Source organism: Heteronotia binoei, chromosome 1, assembly GCF_032191835.1.
Source record: "Heteronotia binoei isolate CCM8104 ecotype False Entrance Well chromosome 1, APGP_CSIRO_Hbin_v1, whole genome shotgun sequence".
Taxonomy (NCBI): domain Eukaryota; kingdom Metazoa; phylum Chordata; class Lepidosauria; order Squamata; family Gekkonidae; genus Heteronotia; species Heteronotia binoei.
Genome location: NC_083223.1, coordinates 111516885 through 111538141, shown reverse-complemented (window position 1 = coordinate 111538141; position 21257 = coordinate 111516885). Strand labels below are relative to the sequence as shown.

General features: G+C 41.0%; 1 protein-coding gene across 3 annotated transcripts in view; it reads right to left on the bottom strand.

The window, feature by feature from the left end:
* The window catches only part of NKAIN2 (sodium/potassium transporting ATPase interacting 2), a 952006-nt gene that overhangs the window by 446203 nt on the left and 484546 nt on the right, over window positions 1-21257 (bottom strand). For all 3 annotated transcript variants that reach the window (XM_060238906.1, XM_060238922.1, XM_060238914.1), the window contains exon 3: window positions 9867-9947. In XM_060238906.1, coding sequence (XP_060094889.1) covers window positions 9867-9947 — 81 coding nt within the window. The remainder of the gene's footprint in view (window positions 1-9866; window positions 9948-21257) is intronic.

Here is a 21257-nt window from a genome sequence, read left to right as displayed (position 1 = left end):
TTTAATGTGCTGCTGTTTACCTTTAGTGCCTTGCTATTATCTGATTATATAATTGTTTTACCTGCATAACTTTAACACAGAGAAACAGAGACAGATAGGGACAATATAAATAAAACACTGTAAAATAAATTGTTGAAGAAAGTAAAATAGCAGTAAATACAAACTATACCTTTTGATAAGTGAGAGGTTAAAGAAAAAAATTAACAAGACTGGAACAATTTCCTTATTTAGTCACTTGCTTCATTTCTCACCAATGGGAATTTAAAGCAGCTTGCATTATTCTCCTGTCCTCCATTATAGCCTCACAATAACCCAGTGAAGTGGGGTAGGCTGAGAATGTGTGATTGACCCAAGGTCACCCAGTAAGCTTCCATGGCAGAGTGGGGATTTGAATCTGGATAGCCCAGATCCTAGTCTGACACTCTAACCACTACACCAAGCTGGCTGAACAAATTTTTAATAAAGAGCCCACTGCATATTACAGACAGATAGTAGAGGCCAGTTGAAACTGCCCAGGCTGGTGACAGTATAACAAATGAATGTTAGAAAGTATCCATGATCTTCAAAAATAAGCAGAATGAGGTATCAGAGAAATGTTCAGTGTGTGATTTCCATACTTGCCTTTTCTTTTTCCTCTCTAAAAATTGCATCACAAGATGTTCTTTCTTCAGTGAAGATCTAGGTGCCTATTAATAACAGTACAGGCTGATACAGATGATGCAAAGAGTTTCCCTGGGTGACTCTGTATGGACTCAGTCTCTCATTTAAACTGTGCTGCAGCTGTGCAAACCAGCTAGATGTGTTTACATGACAGAGATCCACAGCCATTGTGCATACTATGCTGACTTACTAAATAAGCATGCATAGCTGGTTTGCAGCACTGTTTAATCCTGAGCCCATTCTGAATCTCAATGGCAAGCTCTTTTGCTGGGGCTGTCAACCTCCAGGTAGTGGTTAGAGATCTCCTGGGATCACAACTGATCTCCAGGCTGTATGGTATTATACCCCACTGGAGTCCCTCCCCTCCCCAAACCCCAGTGTTCCCAGACTCCATCCCCAAAATCTCCAGGAATTTCTCAACTCAGAGCTAGTAACTATCTTTTGCCTTTCCAACCTCACATTTAAATCATATCTAGAACTAGGGTATTTGGGGGGGGGGGGGGAGTAGCTGTAGAGACATTAAGGAGAAAATTGAAAGGAGAAAAGTGTTAAGCACAGTTGCTATAGATGCCACCCTGGTTACGATTAGAAAATACTGTGAACCCACCAACTTTGTCTGCTGGCAGCTGAGTAACTCATACCCATGGAGAATGGACTAGTGCCACCACAGTCATGCAGAGAGGCTGGCTGCCAGGGCATAAGCACAGCACAGGATTGCTCTGAAAAAAAATTCACTTGTGGAATGGGCAGCAAAAGATTTCAGGAATTCAAAAAAGGGAGGGGTTATAGCAGAAGGGATCCTCTGGCATATTTGTAAATAAAAACAGAGAGCATGGGGGGGGGGGAGAGAAATAAACCTTGTCTCCTTTTGTACCTCACCATACTGCATTATAAAATTTGAAGCATTTTTCTCTTACTAGGGACTGATACTGCAAGTAAGTCAGTCTGGAAGATAAATACTGCATGAAACATTTTTAAAAAAATTATTTACATTTGCCCTGGGTTGCCTGTCCCTCTCCCCCCATAATAGTTAATCAGAGCTATGAGTGGGGGTGGGGTTTGACTGACTTGAAATGGTACAGAGGGAAGGGTTAACCTTGCCCCTTCCAAACCGGAACTTTGAGAGACCTCAGAACCAGGGCTGGTGCCAGGTTTTTTGGTGTCCTAGGCGGCTCCAGCCCTGCTCCTTGTGTTGGAGAGCCGGCCACAGCTTAAACATGCCAACTAAATTTATCTCCCCAAGTCTCCAGTTTTATCAGCATCCAAATACAGAATCCAGTCAAATTCCTGCACAAGTTGGTAACAGAAATTTAAAAAGCATGTCAGTGTAATCTTCAGCAGAAAGATCGGTGTCTGACTCTACTGATCAGTCAGCAGCCCATGCATATGTTAAGAACATAAGGGAAGCCATGTTGGATCAGGCCAATGGCCCAACCAATCCAACACTCTGTGTTATACAGTGGCCAAAAAACCCAAGTGCCATCAAGAGGTCCACCAGTGGGGCTAGAAGCGTTTCCACTGTGCCCTCCCCCCACAAGCACAAGAATACAGAGCATCACTGCCCCAGACAGAGTTCCAACAATAAGCTGTGGCTAATAGCCATTAACGGACCTCTGCTCCATATGCTTATCCATTCCCCTCTTGAAGCTGTCTATGCTTGTAGCCGCCGCCACCTCCTGTGGCAGTGAATTCCACATGTTAATCACTTTTTGGGTGAAGAAGTACTTCCTTTTTTCTGTTCTAATCTACTGCTCAGCAATTTCATTGAATGCCCACAAGTTCTTGTGTTGTGAGATAGGGAGGAAAGTACTTCTTTCTCTACCTTCTCTATTCCTTGCATAATCTTGTAAACCTCTATCATGTCACCCATCAGTTGACGTTTCTGCAAGCTAAAGAGCCCGAAGCGTTTCAACCTTTCTTCATAGGGAAAGTGTTCCAACCCTTTAATCATTCTAGTTAAGAGCTAGTTTGGTGTAGTGGTTAGATTCATGGACTCTAATCTGGGAGAACTGAGTTTGATTCCCCACTCCTCCATGTGTAGTTGTTGGTGTGACATTAGGTCAGTCACAAGTTCTCAGCAGAGCTGTTCTCTCAAGAGCTGTCCTATGAGAGCTCTCTCAGCCCCACCTACATCACAGGGCGTCTGCTATGGGGCGGGGAAGGGAAAGGAGATTGTAAAATGCTCTGAGACTCTGAGTGAAGGGCAAGTATAAATCCAACCTATTCTTCTTCTTCACTTACTATCTGCTGAGTTGAATTCTGCTCCTGCCTCTGACCACTGCAAATTCTAAGCCTTCCATGTTCCAACAACAAGACTTGACGACTATTTATTTGGTCCCTTGAACATATTTATTTGGTCCCTCTGTCATTGTGAGCTAACAAGTTTTCAAAACCATACCAAAAACAAATACAATTTTTACCTGCAGCAACAGTGTAATGTGTGCATACTACTGGGCACAAATGCATCTGCCATACCACTGTCAACACTTTGAAGATACTTTAATCTGTTTCAAGTCTTATAGCCTTTTGGAGCCCACAAATCTGTCTACCTGCATTTCTGCATGATATCATTCCTTAAGGCCATGCAAAGTTTCCTTTGAAGGTAAAAAATTAATATTGTATTTAACTTTGCCATTGTAAGATTGCTAACTCTTCTTTTGAAGGCAATACATTCAGGTCACCTTCTTTAAATGGCATAATTGAAAAATTAAAATTTCATGCAAACCAGTTGTGCTGCTTTACTGTGTTTTGAACAAGGACATCAGATCAGAGCAAGGACATCAGTGACCCAAGATTTTTATGAATTAGAATATCATCTCATTTTAAAACAGTCAGAAAATGCATACGATACGAAACATGGTGACCACTGCAACATCATTAGAAAGGTGCCACTGGACTCAAACTTTGTTCAATTATTTCAGTCCAACACAGCTATCCACCTGAATCTGTCATTAGAAAATGTCTGTAGCAGGATCTTAGCTTGCCATATGCATTCCTGACAGCAAATGATATGGGCACAGAGCAGCTTTCTAAAACCTATCTTTTGCCCTTCTTTTTGTCACCAGGCAAAATGCTCGTAATAATTTTGACAGACTATGAAAGCCACACTGTCAGAAAAGACATTAACTGTGACACAATGACATGAAATGCTCAGAGTCCACTGCCAAACTTCAAACTATGTATCTGTCCCAGGCAGTAATGGGATGTGAACAGCTCTGTGTGACTGTTCACTAGCAGTTCTTTTGCTGTTTCAATCTTATGAGGAGGTGGTAATCTCATCGTTCTGAATACCCCATTATCGTTATCAGGGCTCTTTCACTTCAATAAAGAATAGCTGTAAAAATGTCACGACCTCTGAGACAGGAGGGAAAACAGCCATTAGTAAACTTCCCTCACTGAAGATATGGCAGCAGCTTGAAATATGTCCACATCTTGGTACTCCTGAATAAGGACAGAAAACAGGTGTATACGTATGAATGAGGAAAAATTAGCCTCAACACTTTTCCATTCCCTCTCTCTCAAATTATTTTATGTGACACAAAGCAATATATTATGCATATCAAAGAAAGTACACCCACTTGGGCAATTAATAAGTTGTAATTTTAACTTCGCAACTCCTAAAACTATTTTATGCAGGGTTATCTCTCACTGATTACAACCCCCAACTGTCCCTAGTGTAAGATAACAGCTAAGCACTATGTTTCCCTAAAGGTTACTTTTTAGAGGTAATTCAGCACAATACCTATTTTTTTTAAAGCAATATGCTTTTCCTAGCAGAAGACCCTCAGAAGTGTCGTTATACTTTTTTAAAGTCATATTTATTCTTAGATGAAGATTTAAGCAATGCAAAGGACTGAATGCAAGATTTTTGAGACAATATAAGAGACAATATAATAGATAAAATTCACATTGTAATGTTCTTTGCTACGAAAATCTAGTGAAATTTGGTTGGGAAGCTCTTATCAAGCCATCTTGGATCCACATATTCTTCTTTTGAATATCTGGGTAGGTTTTAAAGTTCATGATCTACTAAATCATTTGATTATGTTGATGCTGACAGCAGCAAAATGTATTGCGATTTTAGGTTGGAAGGCAGTTGAGCCACCGCGTTTGGCAACTTGGTGTTCTAAGCTTGTCTGGCCATGATGTGCATCTAGATAATACTGTGTTATCATTATTGGCATTTCATTGATGGTCAGTTTTTTGGTTGCCAATTGTTTCATCTGTACGTTAGATGTAGAATTGGACTGGAATTATCTAAATTGATTATATTGCCAATTAAAGTGATAGACTGAAATTGAGACCTTATAATAGCTACTGAAATGTTGGATGTTGGATTTAATTAATTGCTGATCGATTTAAGGTTTGTAATTGGGGTGGGATATTTATATCAAAATTAATTGGCAATTACAGGGAAAATTCTTATTATATTTGGTGGTAGGGACCAATTATAGAAAATATATTAGATTAGATGATAAATAGATTAATTAATAGTTAGTGGGCATAGTTCTAGGTTGGGGAGGTAGAATTAATATAGGGCTGTTTATTGAAATGTGGGCGCATGCTAGTTGGACCATCTGGCCCGATAGCATTGTGCAAGGGAGACCATGTCAGGGTCAGGGATCCCAGTCATATGAGGATGGGGGAGGTATGGTGGTGGGACTAAGTTTCAGAATGTTGGAAGAGGTGCTCAGGAATGCTCGGACCTCATCCCACCTACGTCCCATCTCTTGGCATGTTGTTGTGGGACTAGGAATACTTACCCGCTCCGACACTGGTGTTGACTAATGCAAGGTCTATCAATAATAAGACCCATACTCTCCATGATTACTTTGTAGAACAGCAGATAGATCTGGCATGTGTGCAGGTGGGTGCGAGACCTGGGTGCGGGAGGGTGAAACTGTTGCACTGAACCAGCTTACCCCACCTGGGTTCTCGGTCCTCCACCAATCTCAGATGACTAGGTGGGGGCAGGGTTGCAGTGCTCATTCATGACTCTTGCTCTTTCAGAGCACTCCCTGCCCCAAACATAGCTGGCATTGAATGTGTAGGCTTGGTGTGAGAGGCTGAGGAGAGTTTGGCTATCTGGTTAGTGTACCGACTGCCTAATACAGCCCCAGAGAGCCTGCCTGCCATGCTGGACATGGTATAGGCCTGGACATTGGACTTCTCCAGGCTGTTAGTGCTGGGGGATTTCAATGTCCATGTTGACGATGCAATGTCCTCGCAGGCCCAGGATCTAGTGTCATCCATGGAGACATTGGGACTCATGCAGATTGTATCAGCCCCCATTCACCAGGCTCGTCACACACTGGACTTGGTTTTTGGGGTCGGGATAACATTGGATCTGATAGCTGTTGATCCAGTTCCATGGTCAGATCATTATGCTCTGAAAGTCCAACTGGACCTGCAGCCCTCATGTTTAGGCAGTAAGCAGATTTATGCTCGCATGCAGAGCCAACTGGACCCTGAACGGCTTCAGGAAGCTCTAAGGGATCCAGTGCCCCCTGGTGGGTCATTAGATCAGCTAGTAGAGGACTCCTGGCTATCTATGGCTATCAGTGACATCACCCCCGGTACCCTCTTCATTGCCGTGCCAAAGCAGCCCCATGATATACCTTGGAGGTGCAGAGGATGAAGCGGCAACTTAGACAGCTTAGAAGTAAAACAGCAGATGTCACTCAGATAAACAGCTAGAGCCAACTGGCAACCAAAAGGTTACGGAATTGGATATTGGCTGTGAGGCTTTTGAGACTTATTTTGCATATAAGGTTTTGACTCTCCGTCAAGATCTTCCAGGCACAATTGATACAGTACAGGAACTGGAAACCCGTCATCCGCCTTCTTGCCTAACTTTGGACCACTTCAACCAACTTTCTATGGAAGATGTGGACAGGATCTTGGCTGCAGTGAAGCCTCCCACTTGCCCTTTCGATCCATGCCCATTGTGGCTTGTAAGAGCAGGTGGTGATAGTATTCTATGCCCTTTAGCTGATATTGTCAATCTGTCCCTGTCAGCAGAGACGTTCCCAGTGAGGCTCAAGGAGGCAGTGGTTTGTTCGCTTCAAAAAAAGCCATCTTTGGATCCTATGGTCCCAGCCAATTACTGCCCAGTTTTGAATCTTCCATTTCTGGTAAGGTAATTGAGAAAGCGGTGGCGGAGCAGTTTCAAGCTTTCCTGGAGGAAACATCTGCCCTTGATCCATTCTAGTCCGGATTCTGCCCTGGTCATGGGACGGAGACTGTTCTGGTCACTCTCACAGATGACCTCAGAACGAATCTGGATCAAGGCAGGTCAGTGCTGCTGTTGTTTCTAGATCTATCAGCAGCTTTTGACATGGTCGATTATGATCTAATGTACTTGAGCCGTGGGGGGTTAGAGTCGGGCATCTGGCTCCCAACCCTGGACAGTGCACCTCTTGTGCTGGCTCAGAAGGTGAAAAGCTTGGGAGTGATACTGGATGCCTCACTTTCCATGGAGGCCCAGATCACAGCAGCTGCTCAATCTGCCTTTTACTATCTTCAGCGGATTAGACAACTAGTGCCCTACCTGTCCTCCCAGGATTTAGCTACAGTGATCCATGTGACGGTCACTTCCAGATTGAACTACTGTAACTCGCTCTATGCAGACTTGCCCTTGCGGCTGACCTCTACGGGCAAGCATCTGGCCAGTGCTGCACCAATTGCACTGGCTAACAATAGAGTACCAGATCTGCTTCAATGTTTTGGTTTTAACATTTAAAGCCTTACATGACCTGGGTCCGACATACCTGTGGGACCACCTCTCCCCATATGTGCCCCAGAGATCACTGCATTCTGCTTTGCAGCATCTTTTGACCATCCCTGGCCCAAAGGATGTTCGGCTTGCCTCAACCAGGGCCAGGGCCTTTTCAGCCTTGGCCCCAGCCTGGTGGAATCAGCTCCCTGTGGAGATCCGGGCCCTACCTTATTTGATGCCATTTCATAGGGCCTGCAAAATGGAGCTGTTCCACCTGGCCTTTGGTTGAGGCAATGGACATCCTTATTTCCATCCGCTTGGCCTCCCTTGCCTGTCATGATGCTATATTATTTTATCTTAATTTATTATTTCATCTCTGGGCCTACTACTGTACTGATATATAGAATGTGCCCAATGGGAACCACTGCCTGTGATATATGTGATATTTGTTTTATTGTATTTTATGGTTTTAGCTTGTAGTTTTTAATTATTTTAACTCTTGTTGTGATCCGCCCTGAGCTCACTCGCAGAAAACAGCAGAATATAAATTAACATAAATAAATAAATGTGTTAATTCTGTATTTATTTATTTATTTTTTCAATAAATCTACTAAATGGGGGTGGAGAGAAACAATAGAATCTTACATGAAGACTGAAAACAAAAAAAAAGATAGGCCCTTAACTCCCCTGCAGCTCTCCTGCAATGCTCATAAGCATCTCTTGACAGGAAATGTACACACTGCTAATTTTTGACAGATACTAAAGATATGAGTTTTAGTTTTTGAAACTCAGCAGCCAATACTTATATGTAAAGCAAAGGTGTCAGTTATAATCATTGCAGAAAAAAACAGTGTTAATACCACTTTTTCTGTGATAAATATATAAAGTGTTCTGCACACGTATCTTTAAATAACTGTGTACATGGAATACCTGAGAGCCAAAATGCATGTTATAGCAGACACAAGTTCAGCCCATGGCCAATGATGTCATTTTAGCCAGTCAGTCTTTATTGCAGCCATTTTAGAGGAAAATTTAGATGTTTAAAAATTGTTATAATGGCCTGTGGCGTAGGCAATAAGTCACCTTGTTCCCCCCTCCATGCTGTTTCAAGTGACCAAACACCCTATCCTGTGGCTCTTTTGGCAGTTGAAAATATTAAGGGGTGGGTAAGATTGCCTGGTGACACCATAGTATGGGCCAGATCAGGATCGGGCCCTTGTGGCAATTTTAAACAGCTATCTTTTCATGTAAAAGTGATGACAGCAGCCACAGGTTAGACCCATGTCCACCATCACTTGTAGTTTGGCTCTGAGTGCCTATGCATTGATGTTTTTTATACCTCAAACATTTCCTTTGGAAAACACCACTACACACAGATGTCACTCAGAACAACGGTAATATGCTGTCCATATAAGAAGACAGATTTTATAGTAATAAGAGGTAAAGCATGAATCCTCAGGAACCTTGTGTTGAAAGATGACATTAAGTATATTTAATAAATAAAATAAGAGATAACTGTTATCACATCCATCTTCTGTCTTCAACTATCAAATGCTCTTTAAACAGAGTTAATATTGTAGAACAAATCAATTATACATGAATTGCTGCATTTTTAGAGTTGTATGTATTTATTCAATGTGACTTCAGCCACTGCTGAATTCTTTCCAACCAATGGGTTGTATCCTACCATACCTCACAGTTAACGCTTATTCCATTAGCTCATGGCATACAGAGATGTAAAATTTCCAGGAACTTTGAAGCCACAGGAGGAAAAATTCCAGAAAGAAAAAAAACCCAAAAATTTGGGAGGGGAGAATTTAAAATTATAAATGTCTTCATTTTCTATAAGAAAAATTATAAATTTACTTAATATTTGAGAAAAAGTTGCTAACTGTTAGACCCTATGTTACCATAGCACATTTATCTTACATTTTCCTGAGATGCAGGAAAAAAAAACAGAAGTTGAATGTAGAAAACAAATTATGTCTTAATCAAAGGAAAGTGTATAATTTGGACAAAAACACTGTCATACAGTCACAATAGATATGACTTCCAGCATATTTGGCACAGTGGCTTAGCTTACTCTCTTTCTTCCATTGGCTCTCTTATTTAACTAGCAGCACAATTCTGTATATTTTCAGTTATCTGAGTATAAATCTGAAGGAGGAAACTACCAGTAAATTTCCCAATAATAATAATTACTTATCCTGAAGGTTCACAATATATGAAACCAAAAAAATCCTTTAAAATGCCTTTCTTCAACAACACAGTCACCATAAATAAATCTTCTACCAGTAAACATTTAATGCATACATCATGCTATTTCCTAACGATTTAAGAAATACAGAACTAAGTACACAGTATAATCATCATTCCCCAGCTGCTATCTTCATTTTAAGTGATGCCAGGAGTTCAAGTAACTACAAGAAGACATTCTCAGAATGAAGGTACTTTAACATTAGCTTAGATATATCAGATGCCAAATTACCTTTGATAGGTCCCCAGCCTCCAAGTAGAAACATATAACAAATATGTTCCATGTAACCCATAGGACTAGCCAGACAGCATACTGTAGGAAAGGAAAAGGGAATAATACATTATTAATTTTGCCATCCACTGTGTTCAAATAAAAAAGGTGCAAATCTGAAACACACAAAAAAAACCCATTCTCAATACACTGGGGCTATGTGAAATAGCCATGTGAAACAGCTTTGCTTATAGAAGATCTTCCAGTTCATTCTAGGACCAACTACTTATAGCTACTGGCTTTATTTATTTATTTATTTTATGCTGCCTTCCCACCCAATCAGGGTCCAAAAGGCAGTGACTATAAGAAACAGTAAAACATTTAAACAATTGAGAATACAGTTAAAATTATGAAGGTTAATTAAAAACACATAAATAATACTAGAAGGAGGGCCAGTAGCTGTCACTGGGAAGTTGCCAGATGAAACAAAGGTAGACTTGCCAATCCCCAGGTGAGGGCAGGGGATCCCCTGGTTTGGAGGCCCTCCCCCCGCTTCAAGGTTATCAGAAAGCAGAGGCAGGGTAGGGAAATGTCTGCTGGGCACTCCATTATGGAGACTGATTCCCATAGGGTATAATGGAGAATTGATCTGTGAGTATTTGGGGCTCTCTGTTTTTTGAGGTAGAGGCACCAAAGTTTCAGCATAACATCTAGTGCCTCTACTCAAAACACCCTCCATGTTTCAAAAAGATTGGACCACGGGGTCCAATTTTATGAGCCCCAGAAGTTGCCCCTATCCTTCATTATTTCCAAATAGAGGGAAGGCATTTAAAAGGCATGTGGTCCCTTTCAATGTGATTGCCAGAACTCTATTTGGAGTTCTATTCTGCTTGTCACACCCTTGCTTTTGGCTCCACCCCCCAAGTCCCATGATATCTCTTAAACTGGACTTGGCAACCCTAAACAAAGTTGTCTCTTTTTTTTGCCTTCAATTTACACCCAATTTAGCGACTAGATGGTCGCTGGAGCACCTCATTATAATCATAACTTTCATTGTACTTGAAGGATTGATTTCCATTAGCAACTTTGTAATCGTTTGCATTAAGCCTGTGGAAGCTTCAGAGAAAAGGAGGCAGAGAGGCGCCACCTTCGTAGCTGTCTGCTACTGTTGGCTTTTTTCTACAGCAGTTTGACTTGTGAAGACTCTACTTTGCCAGTTCTTGGCTGAAACCATTTGGAGGCCTATTGGTCCCAAGAAAGACTGTGTATATTATAATACTTCACCTTATTTTGTCCTTATAAAGGACTAAGCATACTGTATGATTTCACCTTATGTACAATTCACTGCTTTAAGTGGTTGTTTATGTTTCCTTTATAAATTTCAATGAAAATTTGTTGATTATATTGGAGGCTGGTTTAATCACAGAACCCTTAGGGGCTCCCCTGCTACCCAACTGGGGGTTGGCAACCCTAAAAGACCTTACCAGGAGAGTTTCAGAAATGGCTTCCAGAATGGATGGGTCTGCTTTCCCTGAGTCTTTTAAAATAGAGGGTATGAAAGGGAGCTCTACCAGATCAGTTGGTTCAAGACCACAGCCCCTGAATGTCTAGACATAGCTCTAGACCATGTCTGCTCCTGTGCTCCAAGTGGTTTCCTGAAGGTTAAGCCCTGACTGTCTAGGAGGCTAGTGGGTAAATAAGTCTGAGGCCAGAACTGTAGTTTCAGATGCACCAAGCATATTATACAGAATCTTTCTTTCAACTAGTTGCGCATTTGGACTGCAGGAGAAAACAGACTGCTCAATGGCGCACTCTGACCATTTTGTTCAATGCTATGCAGATAAAATCTCTTGTATTCATTATGACTTGGACTGTACATTAGTAGTGACAAGGTCAGATGGTGCCAGGGTGCTGCATGGGATACTTTTCAGTGTATTCACTCTACCACTTGCTTGTATGACCCTTGTTCTAATCCTGGTTACTTAAATCTACCAAGGGGAGGGTGGCTGACTGGGTCAAAGAGGTAGATAATGCCTCCTTGAGAGCAATAGTGGTTGCCATAGCCTTGAAACAGATTATGGTGCATCCACTTCTAAACAAGTCTACCCAGGACATCTCAATAATTATCAACCAGTCTGAAATGTTCCATTCTTCAGCAAGGTGACTAGACAGGTGACAGCTGGACAGTTGCATGTTTTTCTGGATTAAGTGGATTGATTTTTTTCCAATCCAGTTGTTGGCCTGGTCATGGGACTGAAACACCCCTGGTTGCTCTGGTGATTGACTTGCACTGGGAGATGGACAGAGGAACTATGACTCTGTTGATTTTCCTGAATCTTCCAGTAAATTTCAGGACCATCAATCAGGGTATCCTTCTGGACCACCTTTCCAGGCTGATGCTGGGAGCCACCATTCTGCAATGATTCTGATCCTACCAGCAGGGTAGGTTTCAGAATTGGGTGCTGAGAGAATTTGGCGCTGCTCAGCCTCTTCGCTCCATCCTCTTTCTTATGTACTGTGATGGTACAGCTAAAGCCACATGTGTTGCAGTTTTGCAATTAGACTCAAAGGTGTTTATTATTCTACAGCTTTTAGAAATGCTTCTCCAACATGAAGTATCACTTTTCTAAATTTCCAAATCTTTTAAATTGACCCATGGAGGAGATAGGAAAGGAACTCACACCAAAAACGCAAACCAAAACCTTCCCTTCTTTAACTTGCACATCTTTTTAAAATGAGGTTTGCACTCTCTTAACTGTATATAAATAAACCATCTGTGATGAAATATTGATGGATGTAATTAAGTTAAGCAATTAATTAATGCATGGGCCACGTGATTATTTGACTCATTCAGGTACACAAAGGTATTTTGCTATAACAAAGCAGTACTTAAAATGTTTCTTGGATTGGAGGGTTATTCCTCCTACATTCAGTATTTCCCTGTAAACTGGGCCAGAGTAATTGTCACCACTGTGCAGATCCAACGTTTGGATGAAAGTTACGGTAGCCATCTTACCAAACAGTGAACTCACAATTGTGGTAATATATGAACCAAATACTTTTGGGTCTACTTGTCAACACAAGCTCTAATTTATTTCTGTAAATCTTGAACTGAATCTTAAAAACAAAAATATTCCCTTCTAGACAATCAAATATGCTGCATTTTAAGCATCTGAAATATCTGTGATCTATAGATTATAGCCATTGAAATGTTTACTTTGGCTTTAAGACTGAACTAAAATTATTCTGGAAATACAAATACTGCAGGTTTCTAAAAAGACAATGAACAAATCCCAGTGGTACTTCCTACTTCTAATTAAGGCTGCATTTTATGAGAGATCTTCAAAGTGTTTGCTCCCCCTTCACTTTTCTGGGAATACTGGAGAACTACAGCAACCTCATATAAATTACAGAACCCACAAATCAATGAAGTCTTTTATGACCATAGAGAATTGGTATTGTCAGCCTAGACCTCAAGAGGCATCCTATACCCCAAAGAGAATATTTAGAATACTTCTAGAATAAGCCATTGATTTAAAAGTGTGTATCTCTGCTTAGGACTGCATTTCATTTGCCCCCCAAGGTCGGAATGAAGAGTCAGACACAATGCATTGGAATAAAATTTGGGCCACTTTATTAATTAACAGCATAAACAGCAAGGGAACCCCACCAGCGGCCTGGCCAGGGCTAGGGGTCACCGTGACCACTCCCCTGCCATTAACGGGCGAGAGACCCAGCCCCCCAGCCGGAGCTGAGCAACTCAGCTCCCTCCAGGCAGGCCCAGCAGGGAGGCCCACACCAGAGGGCCCAAACCCAGACGCATGTCTCGGCGGAAAGGCACCCTCTAGCCAAGCCTCCAGGACAGTCTGCAATCTCCAAACCCGGGTCTCCAAACCCCAAAGTTGTTCATGCCAGACCCCAAATTCCCCAAAAGGGGGATGCTTCGCAGTCCTCCCCTAGCCGCATAGTGTCCTAAACCCCAAAAACCTGCCAACTAAAGTGACCACCTATTTAAAGGCACCTTCCCTAAGCCAATTCCACAATCCACTGCACTGCTATGCAGGGTAGGCAAAAAACACACCCCAGCAACAGCCAATCAGCCGAGGTGTAAAAAATTCCTACCCGGCTCCTCAAATGAGGCAACCAGCGAAGCCTACATAACAGACAGGGCGGGCGGGAGGGCCAATAGACGAAGGACTGCTGGGGGAAGCAGGAGCCAGCCGTTAAAGCGGCTGGCCCCACCCCCCACGTTGCGCGCCCAAACGGGCGAGCTCTGCCTCCTCCCTCCCAGGGAGGCAAACAGAGCCGACGCAGCCTAGCAGCTACGCTGCAGGCTGCAGGCTCACGAATCTATCAACAGAGATAGGATGGCAAGTCTCTCACTGGTGTACTTTAGAAGTATTCCTTGCATAGAAATGTTCTCTTTATAACTGCTATGGGATACTTTGGGTGGGTACAAATGGGCAGCTCCATGTGCATGGGAGGCATCTGAAATTATGCTGCCCCAAAATGGAGCAACCATTCACACAAACAATCCCATTCACACACTCCCACATGAGGCATCCATATATTGAGGGGGGAGCACTTTGATGTGTTCACATAGTTGTTGTGCATCATCCCCTTAGCATAGTTTGGGTTTTCTTTTTTTCCATTACAGTTTTAGTGGCTATGTGCTTACGTGCTCAGTGGCAGTGATTTTTTTTTTAAAGAATACTGGTGAGAACCTAGAGTGGGTTGGCAGATTCACACTGACAGTCTGCCTTGCTTGCATGCTGCTGCAGTCAGACACCAGGAAACATGGGAGGGGTGAGGCAGAAGGTTTTGCTACCACTTCCCTACTAGTAGCTATTTGATCTGTCTCAGAGATTGCGGAGGACGGGGTGAGTGCCAGTGTGGAATGCTGGCAGCTGTGCCTGTCTGATCTTGATTTTTTAATCCACCTGGGGGAAGTGCCAATGTTAGCTCAAATTGGCTGTTTGAATCCAGCCTTTGAGAGGGCTGCAGTTATTTTAATATTTTAATAGAAAGGCAAATTCTGTTTCTTACCCTGTCATTGTATCAATACCTGTTGAAATTATCCTGTCTGTTGAACTTTGAAAGGTATAGGATGCAATTGATAGTTAGGTCTCAATGTACTGCTATATTGTACATTGGTTGTACTACATACATTTCTATAATATTTAATAGGGAAAAAACCCCAGGCAGCTGTTTTGTGAGGACCACAAAATAGCCAATTTCCCACAATGGAATACAAACCATCATATAAAATGAAATTGAAGAATTTGTACAGAAGAATGAAGCAAAGAAAATCACCATGAATAAATTAAGATTCCCTTCAGCACATATGCCACAAACGTCAACATTTTGCACAGAAAAAAAAGGGGGGGGAAGGAGATGGACAGTTTTGCACACTTGGAACATCTCTATTGACCTATTAAGATTACTGTTCAAGTTTCCCTCATGTTTCCCATTATATATTGCTGAATGATCTTCTTTGTTCCAGGGGGATTAACCATTAAGGCCACTGGAGTTGGTCCAGGGGAGGACCCAATGTCCTAGAGAGTCCTTCTCCTTGTGGCTGCTTCCCCAGCTACAGGGCTGTGAGGGGGCTGGACCTGCCACCACTGCAAACTGGCAACTTTTGTGGGAGCCAGTGTCCCCTGCCCCATATCAGGTGAGCAGGAGTTGCTACAGTCACAAGGCTCAAGCAATCACTGTAAACTGACAGCCCTCATCGTGCAAGAGCCAGTGGCTGCATTCTATATGAGGTGAGTCACTATAACCATGAGCTTTAGAATGCAGAATATAGAATGCAGGTGGGTGCAGGAAAGGCAGAAGAGTCTGCTCCTTCTCTCTCTCCTCTGTTGAGGGTCAAGATCAGGTCTTCTTCCTTCTTCCCTTCCTTTACATTGGGGTCTGAGGCTGGAGACAGACCAGGATTGGGGCCCTTTCCAGGACTGTTTTATCTCCCAGTTTGTCCCTGCTCTGATCACTGTATGCTAACAGAAACAACAGTTTACTTGAAAAATGGGGGTGGGTTGTTAAATAGGCATTTTAATATATGTTTAATTGGCTTTTTAATATAACAGGGTATCTAGATGAGGTAAATAAAAGGGAACACAGGTTGTGGCAAATAAAATGTGGGTCTGTGATGAGGCAGACAAAAAGGGACTATGAGGTGCATATTGCAAAAAACATAAAAGACCAACAATAAAATGTCTTCAAACCAGCCAGGGAAGCAGTGGGCCCTTGGATAACCAAGGAGTAAAAGGATTACTGAAGGAGGATAGGGAAATGGCATGGGTTCTGTAAGGGAAGATCCAATATGTCTTCTCTTCTTATGTTCTTATATACTAATTATAGAATGCTTATTACAAAATTATGTTATGCAATAGGCTTATCAGTCCCCAGGACTGGGTGGGGGATCCCCTGGTTTTTCAGACTTCTCCCCAGGCTGGCGGGGGAAAGCAGACAGAACCACATTGCTCCCAGTCCCTTGGTTTGTTTGGAGGAAAACTCCACCCCTAAGCTGTTCTTTCATTTTCCTTTTAGTCTGAAGAAGTTGGTTGAAATACCACTAATGGTTATATTCAGCAATGTGAGTAAATTGCCCCAGTGAGATCACAAAAGTGTGTGCTTGCTGACTGTGTTTATTTTGGCTGCTTTATGAGAGTGTGCATGCTCACTTTTGCTGCTGGGGGACGAGAAAATTAAGACTGTGTTCAGGGAAGCTGCACTGCTGTATTTTTATTTATTTATTTATTTATTTTAGGGGATAGAAAAGTATCCTGGATCCATCCCCAAAGTCTCCAGGTATTTTCTGAGTTGGACCTGGGAACCCTATTCTGCAACATTTACTGTCTCTGCAGAAGACACAAAAGAAGCCGTTCAGTGTGCACACAATGGAACACACACCTGCTGCCACACTCAGATATTTCAACTAGAAATCTACGATAACCTTGAAATCTGAAAAACATTTGAGTGTTACTTAAAAAAAAAATTACAGAGGTCTTAAAGACTAACAGATTTATTGAAGCATAAGCTTTTATGGACACGTCTTCAGATACATAACTTGTGTAGCCTTCTTCAGAAATATATACAGTGTGGGAGGGAACTGTGAACAATGCCTAATTGCGAAATGCAGGAATGACAGTTTTAGACATTTCTATGCAAAACACAAAAGATAAGCACAGTAACCCATTCATTACAGCTTTATGGGCAATGTGCATATTTTTTATTTCTACTGTAATGATCTTGCAGCTACTGCATTGAAATTTGGTAAACAGTATTACCAGCATCTCTTCAAATGGCTAAAATAACAACAAAATAAGGGCAGTATTTTACCCCTTGCTATCTAAATATACAGACTTGTCCACAGTAAGAAAAGCTTGCTAAAGAAATAGGATACTGATCATACAATCGGCTGTAGCCCAGCTTTAACAGGCCATCCAGCATAGCTCTCATTGTCAACTAAAAGATATAAACAGGGACCACAGTGGATTGAAGAGCAAAATCAAAGACCCCACAGCATGAACAATATAAAATATACAACTAATAAATATATTTCATGTTGTATTCAAAAATAGCTTTTGAATACAACTCTTGACATGGTGGTGGTTATTTTGGTATTTTGAGTGTTATATATTGTTATTAGCAAGGCTTTTTTTGTAGAAAAAGTTCAAAAGGAACTCATTTGCATATTGGGCGACACTCCCTGATCCCAAGCCATCCCTGTGCTCTCCTGCTAAAAAAAAGGTTATTAGCTTTGTGTTATGATGATATTTATTGCATTTTATAAAGAAATATACATCTTTTCCTAATGGCTCAATATATGTTGCCTTTATGGACCTAAAGATGGCATTTGATTCAGTCCCTAGAAGCAGATTGTGGCAGAAACTTATCAACTATGGTATAGATGCCCGCTTACTTTGGCTAATTTGATCTTTATATTGTGAAACTGAAGCATGAGTATGAACCAATAAGCAAGGACTGCTTTCAGATTCCTTCAAATTGTATAGGGTAGTCAGACAGGGCTGTGTTTTGGCACCCTCCTTATTTAATCTTTTTAAAAACGACCTACAAAACAATCTTAGGCTTCATAATTCGCATGCACCCAGGCTGGCAAATCTTCCAATTGCCACACTTATGTATGATGACAACATCCTACTGACTACCCGCTCTCTAGTGGGCATGCATCATTTACTGTCAGCATTTGGAAACTACTGCAGTAACGAGGGTTTAATCATCAACTATAATAAATCTAAGATAGTTGTTTTTACCAAAAAAACCTCGATTTATTCCACATGTGTGGTACTTAAATGGGAGGAAGATTCAACAAGTAACCAGTTATAATTATTTGGGTCTGAAATTTCAATCTAATCTTAATTGGAAGAATCACATGGACCTTATGAAAGAGAAAGCTCTGAGAACGATCAAGGGAATCCTGCATTTCTTTTTTTCCAGAGGTGAGCAATATGACCCCTGTGCAATCAAACTTTTTGATACCAAAGTGGGTACTGAGTTTTTGTACGGAACTCCCTTATGGGCTGACTCAGCAAATGAGTTTTTAGATACTATCAAAGATTTCAGGTTTTCACGGCTGGTAACATCATTAGGGTTTGTGGAATCTTTCGGGATTCCTGAAAGATCCCGAAAGATTCTACAAACCCTAATTTTTAGATACTGTTTTGCACAACTTCTTTGAAAACTCTTGGCTGCCCCCTACTGTATTGCAGGGGATGCCATTAGAGCTGAGTTTGGAATTTGATCCTTGGAAGCTAAAGCTCAGGCTGCAATCTTTGAATACCGGTTAAAATCTCTTCTGGCTCTCCCTGCAGACAGTCTCTTATCTGTACTACAAAGAGACTCATTTGTTAACCCTTGGTTTGAATTTGTAGATTCTAAACTTCAGACTTTGGGATTGGATAATGCTTTTTTGTTTACTTTGTCTTATTCCAAAACTCAATCCCTGATGAAAAAAAAAAAGACTGTTTCAGTGGAACTTAAACAACACTATTAATTAAGATTTCAGGTTTTCACAGCTGGTAACATCATTAGGGTTTGTAGAATCTTTCGGGATCAAGTGCCGTGTTCTACTGGAGAAAGTTTTCTCAGCTAGGGAGAAGGTCTGAGCGCCTGCTCCGGCTGCAACGCCACTGAGGATGTTCTCCGCAGCTGAGAACGAAACGTCTGGAAGGAAAACTTTCTCCAGTAGAACACGGCACTTGATCCCGAAAGATTCTACAAACCCTAACACTATTAACTGTCATGTGTACTCTCCTGCCTTCTTTGGTTTTACATATTCCAAGTCCTATTGTCCCTATATAGATTTTCTGACCATACCAGCCTACGGAAGAGCCTTCTTTTTAGCCATGTTTAATGTGCTCCCTACTAGTGTTCTTAGTGGGTGCTACATGAGAAAGCCCTATTCTGAGAGATTATCTGGTTGTGGATCCAGATTTGTTGAAACTGTAGAACATGTGTTTTTTGTTTGCCACAGGTATAACTACTTAAGAAAACAGTTTATTGACCCATTGATTTCTGCTATTGATCTGCCTGTGGCAAATAAGCTCCAACTTTTGCGTGGCTTTGATCTAACCAGCACAGTTTCAGTTGTAAAATTTCTTCTGGGAGTGTTTAGATTTAAGAGACAAGAGGAGGATTTTAAGAAAATGGGAAATGATGTTTTATGTTGTGCACTTTGCTGATTCTAAACGTTTATTTTGTAAATTCTGTAAAATCTATTTACTGATGAATTTTTTATTTCATTGCCATTTGCTTGTGACCAAATGGTGTGTGAGCAATAAATATATATGTATGTATGTATGATATTTTGATATTGTATTGATAACACTTTGAGAAATAACAGCTTAATTTTCTTATATATTTATTAGTTGTATGTTTCATATTGTTGATGGTGTGGGGTCTTTAATTTAGCTTTCATTGTGGGGCAAAGTATTTAATAGAAAGAAATAATCCTTGGTGATTGATGTGTCACAGCTGATAGTAGCTTGTTTACACATACAGGTTATCAAGGGATTTTGTCAACATTTTTGTCCAAGTGTTCACAGATTATGCCTGATTAAGACCAATTTACTTTTTTATTAGTCTTAAAGGTGTGACTTGTCTCCTATTTTGTTCTACTACTTCAGATTGACACGGCTGTCCACTTGGATCTATCCATATGCCTGATTAAATGAGAGCAATTTGGGTCCCCCAAAATATTGTTTTCCCAAAAACGCATACTTACAAAATTTTAAACCTCTTCAGCTGGGCAGAAAACATAGAACAGGAGTTGCAACAGGATATGGCTGCATGTCAACTAACTGCCAGACTCCAATAAGCCTTTCTGTTGCCTGTTTCTTTTTTTATTCTTTATCACCATGGCTCAGTTTATTCTGTGTAAAGACTCTTATAAATTGAACACACTAGCCTAACACTTAGGAGCAAAGGGCAAGGACAAAATTAAGAGCTGTTGAGCCAACTGAAAACAGTGACCACAGTACTATCAAATTAAACATATATATGTGAACAATTGCTCTGAAAATGTAACAAAGTTATATTTAATTTCAAAAGAAGGGGGGAACCCTCAAAAATAGTGCTCATTTTTTAAATCTTAAATTGTTATTATTTATATAATAAACTTACATGAACAGTCCAACACAGAGTAAGACAAAAACCATCTTACATAACAAAGTCCACAATAACCATACATCATTAGTATAAAATAAAATCCAAATATTTTGTTGGCATTTTACATTTCTCTGAAGCATTTTCATTTACATAATCAAAGAAAACAAACCATTTTTCTACAAATATGTCTACCAATTTAGGATTATTAGTTCTCATTTTAATGGGTCCTTGGAAGAATCAACATTCAAGACTGCACAGGATCCAGAACCTAGGGAAAATCTGACAAGAATCCAGCATATCTATCCCCGTTAAAATGCTCCAGCTAGAGGAAAATATAGGATGACCATTCAAGATTTCAGTAGATTCAAGAATACCACAATGACAAACCCTGACCCCTACAAGAGCATCTGCCTTTTCTCTTTTGAAAAAACAAGTTTTGGGGTTTTTTTGCGTCAAACAAGGAAAAGCTGTTGCTCTCCCTTCCAAAGGACACTGCCTCAGTTGTGTCTTGCCTATGTCTTTGTATCAGGTCTCAAACCAGAGCTTCTGGGCCTTTCTCTCTGCACTGCCCTATCCAGAATGAAGGCAAAGAAAACTGTGCTGCAGGGGCATTACTACAGATGGCTATAACTTTCTGTCCAGTGCACTTTGGGTAACATAAGGTGCTTTCCAACATAGAATTTCTTCATCAATTTTGGCTCCATACTGTTTTGGGTTATCCCCTAATTTCCACACATATTTTTGTGCCATCAGTTTTTACTTCATTTGTTGTTACTGATG